Here is an 8,476-nt window from a genome sequence, read left to right as displayed (position 1 = left end):
TTTTTATTATTTAATTTTTAGCAAAATAAAAATATAAATGCGAGCTTAATTATAAAAAGACTCATTTATATATAAAGTTTTAACTATTAGATCAAAGTCTAATGGATAAGATTTTATAAATTTATTTTTTATATATATTTAATTTAATTTTTTTTAATTTATTATTCGTTGGCCAACTCATGAGCCAGCTCGTGTTCGGCTCGTTTACACCCCTAGGCATATGAATAGATTAAAGAAAAAAAAGATTTCCTCGAAAAAAAAACTTATATGGGGAGCTTCTCCAACGACGCCTCGTTGAAGAGCCTCGATCTGCTGTCTTATGGTGCTTTTGTCTTTATCCAAGTGTTATAATACTTTTCTTAAAAATTTACTCTTTCTTTAAAGATATGTTTTAAAAAATACCTAACGGTCTGTCAACACTTAGCAGCGAATCAAAAACTCCCCAATGAGGTGTCGTAAAGAAGCTCCCCACTGAAATTCTATCTGAAAATTCTATCATTATTTGACCTTTTTGCCCCTACTATAGGCTATAGTAATGTCAATTCTAATTTTGATTGCGGGATAAGAATTAAAGTTTGTGGATAAGGTAAATATTTTTAAAAGTAAATATAAAAGTAAAGTCAAACAGACAGTCACTAATTGAAATACATATATGAAATTCAGGCTTTGCAGGGCTATAAATGTAAATTTCTTTTCATTCTTTTTAAATGTTTGGAAAATAAATTCTCAACCATTTATATAGCTAGCTATATATATATTTGGTTTAAAGTTTTCTCAATTTGTACACAAATTCTCATATTTTCCTTTCCCATATTTCTGATACCTACATTCTCTAAAATTCTTTTTTTTTTCTTTTATAACATTGCTAGTTATTGCCATGAAATTTCTATTTCTAAACCTAAAAAAAATATTAATTGGAAAATCTGAGAGGAAATAATATATCTTAGTTACCTCCATAGCTCTCTCCTGATATATAAAAATCATGAGCTTGATATTGAGGAAACCTTCTCAACCAGTTTACCAGGAAATTATAAGCATCCTCAGCTTCAAGGGAAAAAAAAAAAAGTGTTTAAATTAATAATCATAAGATAATCATTTGCTTTAATAATTCTCCACACAATTAATTAAAGAAGAACATGAATTCATATATAACAAATGGTAGATTAATTAGAAGCTTAATGAAGAGATTACCCACAAATCCATCATTTATTGCAGTGAGATCAGAGGATGTGTTTGTGTAGGAAAATCCAACTCCAACAGGGGATTCCAAAAATAGTAAATTAGCTTCTGATAAAGCAAAGAAAACAAAAATAAAAAAAAAAAGAAGAAGAAAAAGAAAAAACTGCATGTTAGAGAGATTAATATTCACAGCTAAAATATTTTAAGGAGTTTATTAAAATGATTAACAATAATTAAGAGGTATAGTTACAAATTAAAGTGTAAAAAAAATTTAAAAAAAATTAAGGAAAGTCAAAAAAAAAAAAAAAAAAAACCTTTATTCCAAGCATGCTCATTGAATTCAAGTCCTGTCCCAAATCTTTTGACCTTTAAAGGCCCCAATTCCACAGCTTCTCCATAGCCAATTGATGAACAACCAGGTCCTAAAAAAACCAAATTACAAAAAAAAATTAGCTAAAAATTTTTAAAAAATATGCTAAGGCCCACCTCTAACTTTATCTTTTCAATTAATTAATCTCTCTCTCAATTTTTGAATTTTCTTGTTTGAGTTTGGAAATTTTATTAAATTTAGCATTAACTCTATTAGTTACTATTTATTTAATTAGGTAAAAAGTAGTAGAATTCACCTAATTAGCAAAATTTTCAAAATAACTGACTAAAACAATCCAACTAAATATACTTAGCAATTTGGTTAATTATAAAAGTGCATGAAAACAATATATATCAAGGGAAGGACTATATATATATATACATATCCACTGCTAATTACATGTTATTTAATATTGCTTTTACCTATGGTGATGAGAATACATATGTTATTTATTGCTCATCATTAGTGCATGAGAAAGATTTAGAGAGAGGGAGATTTAGAGAGAGAGAGAGAGAGAGAGAGAGAGAGAGAGAGAGAGAGAGAGAGAGAGAGAGAGAGAGAGGGGGACCTCCATTGAGCCAAAGGAGGAGGGGCCTCTCATGGGGAAGTGTTTGTGCCTCAAAGAACCAATAGAAGAGGGCTCTCCCATGCACCTCATTCACAGTTATGTATCCTGAGTAGTGAGAGATTGGTGGGCTATTTGGTTGCCCAGGGAGATTTATAACTCTATCACCTTCTTGGGCAGTTAAGTCATGCTCTTCTTCTTCTTCTTGCTCCTTTGTTAGAGATTCAATATTAGGGGAGAGAGAAAGGGAAATGGTGGTGATGAGAAGTGGATAGAGGAGTAGGACTTGGGGCCTCATAGAATATGATGCCATGTAGAGGAGAGAGAAAGAGAGAGAGAGAGAGAGAGAGAGAGAGAGAGAGAGAGAGAGAGGAAATAAGTAGGAATTAGTAGGGTGCATGTGATGTTTGGAGTTAGGGAAGTAGTACATAGAAAAGGCTACAATGGTTGATATTTTTTTTTTTGAGAGAGAGAAAAGTCGATTGTTATCCGCTCTGTTCATTTTTTATAATGATTGATACTAATTTAGTGAAGAAAAATACTATCCGCACATCTATAGATCCATGTAAATTTGAGTAATATTTCTATACTTTTTTTTTTTTTTGGTTACCGTTCATTCACGCGTATTCAACGGCTCAGATTTAATTTTTTAAAAATTGTGACCTGCAATAGCAGGTCACTTTGGGAGAGGTACCGGTTACTAGGTACCTCAAAAAAGAATATTTTTGTCTTTTAATATATTGGCAATTTAGTCATTTTACATCTACTATATTTTTAAAATTTTTATTTTTTCTTAGTTTCCTTTTTCTCTCTCTATCTTTCCTTACATAATTTGGCATTTCATATAAGGAAAATTTCAAATGATTTGACAATATGATCATTGAATTTAAACTTTAAATAGTAATATAAAATTCCTCTAATTTAAATTTCACTTTTAAAATTAAAATTTAATATTATATTCAAATTTATATTTTAAAAATTTAAGTTTCATATAAATACTTTGAAATATGGTAAACAGAAATAATTGTTTAAATCCTAGTCTTCTGGTTTAGGTTTGGTTTTGGGTTTCGAAAAATTGGTCAGTTTTGAATTTGGATATGGATTTTTGAAATCCGTCGAGTTCAGAAATACGTTTTGTGATTGTTATTCAGATTCGAATTCAAATTCCTAACTATTTTTTTTCTCACCAATAATTCTAATCTTTTTAATTTATATGTTTAAAATTATATTTAAAATATTTATAGCTCTACAGTTTAATTATCATTCTGTTTAAATATTTATTATCTTTACGGTTTCGCGTTCAATAGGTTAAAATCAAATTCTGGATAGAATAGGTCAAAATCTGATTAGTCAAATCAATCGGTTCAATCTATTTTTTAAATCTTTGAATTTAAATATTAAATAGTAATATGAAATTCCTCTAGAAAAATCTAGTTGTAGAATCTTACTCTCTAAGTTTTTATGCATTACATTTTAACTGGTGCGAATAAACTGTATTTTAAATCTCGGTAGAAATTTAGTTTTTAAATAGTAATATGAAATTCTCTAATTTAAATTTCACTTTTAAATTTTAAGTATTTAATTTTTAAATTTTAAATTCATCGTATTTAGAAATAAAACTATTTCTAAAATTTCTATAATTTAAATTAATGCATAATTTGGAAACACTAAAACATTTAAAGTAGATTCCTAAATTAATGCCTAATAATTGCATAAATTTGTTAATCAATTAATTTCTAAATTAATGCTAATTAATGCATAAATTAGGACCTCAATTAAAAGTTTCTTTAAATATTGTATATTTAATTACCAAACTAACCTTGAATAAATAATTCTTTACTGCTCAGTATTAAAGTTATTTTTACCTTCTATTATCAACGGTTATTATTTTTTTTAAAAAAAGTACTGAATCATTTCTCTGTAAATTTTACGTCTTTTTAATTTTAAGTTTTTAGAAAACTCTTTTTGATTTTATTAAAAGAATAAAATAAAATAATCAGACATGAAAAAGAATAAATTGTTGGTCATAGAATGGATTAGACGTAAAATATATACCTAATCTATGTAGGAGTTTATATATGCATCATTGCCCTTTAAAGTAGGCATCTACATACATGAGTACGGATGCAAACGGGGCGGATCCGGGGGCGAGAGAGTTCCCCCACCTCCCGCTCCATTTCTTATCGGGGTGGGGCGGATTCGGGGCGGGTTACTTTTCATTTTATTTTTGGCTCCCACTTACCGCTCCATTCGGGGCGGATCGGGGCGGGAGCCGGATTTTTGACGGATCGGGGCGGATTGAAGGAAGAAAAGAGTCTCGCAGCTCCCGCTCCATTTACTTGGCGGATCGGGACGGATTCGGGACGGGTTATATTTTTTTATATTTTTTATTTCCACTCACCACCCCATTCGGGGCGGATCGGGGCGGAGCTCCACCAACCCGGATCCATTTGCATCCCTATACATGAGAGGGACATAGGAATGTGCATATCTCTCTCTCTCTCTCTCTCTCTCTCTCTCTCTCTCTACAATGGTTGATGCTGTAGTTAAACAGCTAAAGTCGTATATATCTCTATGCTAGATAAGGACATAGACATGGGCATCTCTTTCTCTCTCTCTCTCTCTCTCTCTCTCTCTCTCTCTTACTAGTGTGTTTTCTCTTATCCATTCCTATTTTGATAGTTTTGAAGGTAATTCTCTCCAACTAGTATTGAATAATTTTTTATTTCTTTACCATTTGTAACAAGTACTGAGTGAAATGATCTAGATCTAGAATGCTTAGTTAGGTTTTAAGTTTTTAAAAAACAATAACCAATGTTTAGTACAATATCTTTGTCTTATTAAACAATTAATGCAATTAATGAATACTTGGAGAAAAATTATGATGGCGTAGGTTTCATACAACCCCATGTGTAAGTAGGAATCTCTACACATGCCTTACGGGATGATCTAGCTGCTCATCAGTACAGCAAGGGTAATTCTCACTGTCCGATATAGACAGTGCAGATTAACTTCACTGTTAATGAGCGGCAGGATCACCCCTATGCATAGAAAATCCTAAGTACGATGCTCTAGCTGTACAAATTGATCAGTTCTCAATTATAAGCAAGAAAATCTGAAGATGCTTAATACTGCTTTTATTTGTTTTGATTTTGTTTTGTTCTTTCTAATTCACACTCTATGCAATTGAACGCATTGAGAAGTGAAAATGTATTAAAAAAAGGCTAAGATGCAGCATTAATCATTAGAAATAATTGCACAAATGGCAACACAAACAAATAGTATACACCACAATTTACTGACAATAGTAAAGCTACTTAACTTCAATTAGTAATATTAGTTTAGAAAATTCCAAGGATTTAATTAGTTTGTATCATTTCGTTCATATTGCTGGAGCTGCTGTCAAAAATTTCTTAAAAAACTGCTGATGTGCTAGTTTATATATATACATATCCAATATAGCAATAGTAGTCTAAAAGCGTAAGTTGTTACCATAGAGACTGCAGTTTCACTTAGGCCTTATATATTCACTACAACAAAAACGGTCTATAGCGACACTTTTAAATGTAGGTACATGTCAAAAAAGTGCTGCTAGCTAAAATTACCGACATTTTTAAAAAGTGTTGCTATATATGGGGTCGCTAGGTATATAGTGACAGTTAAAGAGTGTCGCTATAACCTAAAAGAGTGCTGCTAATTTACCAACACTTATTTAAGCATTTAGCAACCGCCGAAACTCTATCTCGTTGGCTGCGGTGGCGGAGGAGGACGACAGGAAATGCTCTTCGTCTAGAATTCCAGTGGATTGAGTGAATAGAGAAGAAAAGATGGTAATTGATTTTTCTTTTTTTTTTTTCTTTTCTGTTTGTAATCGGGTCAAATGGACTGGGTGTGGTGGGTTTAATAAAGTAATTTTTTATTTTTAGTTGGATTGGGCTTTATATTTCGGCATAAGTAGATATTTTTTTAAGTTTTAGTATAAATGGGACACTTACTCAAAAGTGTCCCAAACATGTGTCCCCATAACCTAATTCTGTTGTAGTGATTCGAATATCGAAATAAGAAATAAAGTGATAACTTATTTGATACAAAAATTTTCTTGCATGATCAGAAGCTAGTAGTTTAATTTTTACTCCTTTTCTAAAAAGAGTTGCAATTCACAATTCAGTAGAATAGTATATTTCATCTATAAAATAATTTATCTTATTTTGAAAAAACGACTTTAATGTAGAATATGGTATTAATCCTTCTGGATATTTGATGACGCTTCTTATCTATCAAATATTACTCTTTTAAAAAATAAATCAAAAAGCTATACAGAATAAGATATTCTCGCATCGAAACAAGGCGTCAAATAAACAAGTGAATTGGTCTAATATATATATATATATATATATATGGTTGTGCAACCAACTTCAACAATTACTTCCACATTATTTTATAATTTTAATATCTTTGAAAATGTCCTTTAGTCCTTCTCTATTTATTGATCTATTTATTTAATTAAATTAAGTACCACAGTTGAAGAACTAATAAATGTCACATGATCATACCTATTCTCATCTTCTTGACAAAAGAAGCAATTATAAGTTGTGCATGGTTGCAAAAGTTTCATAGTCCTTCTAGAACTTGCTTGACTTCATTGTGAGAAAATGTAGTACTAAAATCAATAAGATACTATGTACTATTCCATGACTCAAATCCTTTGTTTTTTTTTCCCTTTACAATTTAAAGAGACCCTTGGAGAAGCAATTAAATAAATTTTACAAATGTTACATCTCTTATTATTAATAATTAATTAGTTGCTTCTCTATTTTCTTTTTAGTTGCAAAATATGTTAAAATTTTGTACTTATTTAGGTTACAGTGATAAATTTAAAATGTTCTAATAATTGGCCTTTTTGTCAAATTCTAGACATGTACTTGAATCCAATGATGTGTAGGGTTCAACTTAAATTTGATGATCAGATTATATCCAGAAGATCCATCCATCCAGCATTGAATGACTTTAAAATCTAACATGTACTTGAAATCAAACTAAAGTTTGGATCAAACTCGATGTGATCGATCAATTTTGAGAATCCAAATATTCAGAAAAACTTGGTCAAATCTCGCGAGAAAATGGTACATGTCACACATCTCTATATTTATCGTTTGTGATGGTTTTAGTTTTGTCCTTGAAGATTAATTAGTTATTATAGTGGTTATTATAGTGGTTAATTAGTCATTATAGTGGTTATTAGTCACTCTAATCAGTGGACCATGTGAATAATACATGTTTGTCCCCATGAGAAAAAGAAACTTTGTAAATGTAAATATAAATTAAATGAAATGACATTTTGACAAGATAGATTAGTGGATAAGGCAAGAATAAAATATATAATAATTTTGTAATTAGTTTATTAAGAAAAAAGCAGCTTTTGTGAATAGGGTGAGAGTAAAGTGTTTAAGGCTAAAATCCAACACAAAAGCCTAAGCAAACCGCTGATCGAGTTTGTTTTATCCTCATCATATCTTGACTCCCAAAACATGAGTGAATGGAAAAAAAAAGAAAAAAAGTAAAACATCCAATCCAATATAAAGGTATTTTTAAATATATATAAACAAGAGAGAAATTTCTTGCATAGACTCGTACATACATAGAGATGCAAATGAATCCAGATTGGTGGAGCTTCTATCACGATCCATCTTAAATGAGAAGGTAAATAAAGGCCACAAATAAAATAATAATAATAATAATAATAATAATAATAATAATAATAATAGTCATAATTCACCACAAATCCGTACTATCTGCTAAGAAATAAAGCAGAAGGTGAAAATTTTCTTCCTTTAATCCACTGGATCTACCAAAATTTAGATTTCGTCCTGTGCCGCGCTGAATAGAATGATAAGGAACAAAAAAAAAGATAATAATTAATTCGCCTAAAATCCACCCAAATCTGCCTGACGTCCTCGTCAGTCCAATCACACACACAGCCTAAGATCACCATGCAATGCGATGTGAGACTTGTCTCGCTAGCCTTGCCTAAGATCACCATGCAATGCGATGTGAGACTTGTCTCGCTAGTCTTGTCATCCAGACCGTGGCATAGCCGGTCACCTTATCTTTCAGACTCTGACTCAGCCGATGCTCGCCACATATTTTCGACTAGTGAACTGGCTCTGATACCAAATGTAACGACCCGACCGCTAGCAATAATAACTCGTTGGGCCCAAACACCGGCCCAAAATGCTTAAGCCAGTTATTATTACTAGTATCAAGTCTTTTATATATCCAATTACATCCCCATTCATATCCGATGTGGAATTATTGGAATGTGACAAATACATATAAAAATAAAATTTTTTAAAAAGAATCAA

The 8,476-nt window shown here is 30.9% G+C and overlaps 1 protein-coding gene across 3 annotated transcripts in view; it reads right to left on the bottom strand.

Moving 5' to 3' along the window:
• The window catches only part of LOC109728029 (serine carboxypeptidase-like 33), a 31,311-nt gene extending 28,736 nt beyond the window's left edge, over nt 1-2,575 (bottom strand). The window contains exons 1-4 of one of the 3 annotated variants that reach the window (XM_020258298.1): nt 2,118-2,527; nt 1,494-1,601; nt 1,192-1,287; nt 952-1,044 (exon numbers count right to left, since the gene is read on the bottom strand). In XM_020258298.1, the coding sequence (XP_020113887.1) occupies nt 952-1,044; nt 1,192-1,287; nt 1,494-1,601; nt 2,118-2,514 (694 nt within the window). In that variant the 5' untranslated portion in view covers nt 2,515-2,527. Of the gene's footprint in view, nt 1-951; nt 1,045-1,191; nt 1,288-1,493; nt 1,602-2,117 lie in introns of all 3 variants that reach the window. The other 2 variants (XM_020258299.1, XM_020258297.1) reach the window with 2 other exon arrangements.

This window comes from Ananas comosus, linkage group 23, assembly GCF_001540865.1.
Source record: "Ananas comosus cultivar F153 linkage group 23, ASM154086v1, whole genome shotgun sequence".
Lineage (NCBI taxonomy): Eukaryota > Viridiplantae > Streptophyta > Magnoliopsida > Poales > Bromeliaceae > Ananas > Ananas comosus.
This window is presented reverse-complemented; position numbering and strand designations above follow the sequence as displayed.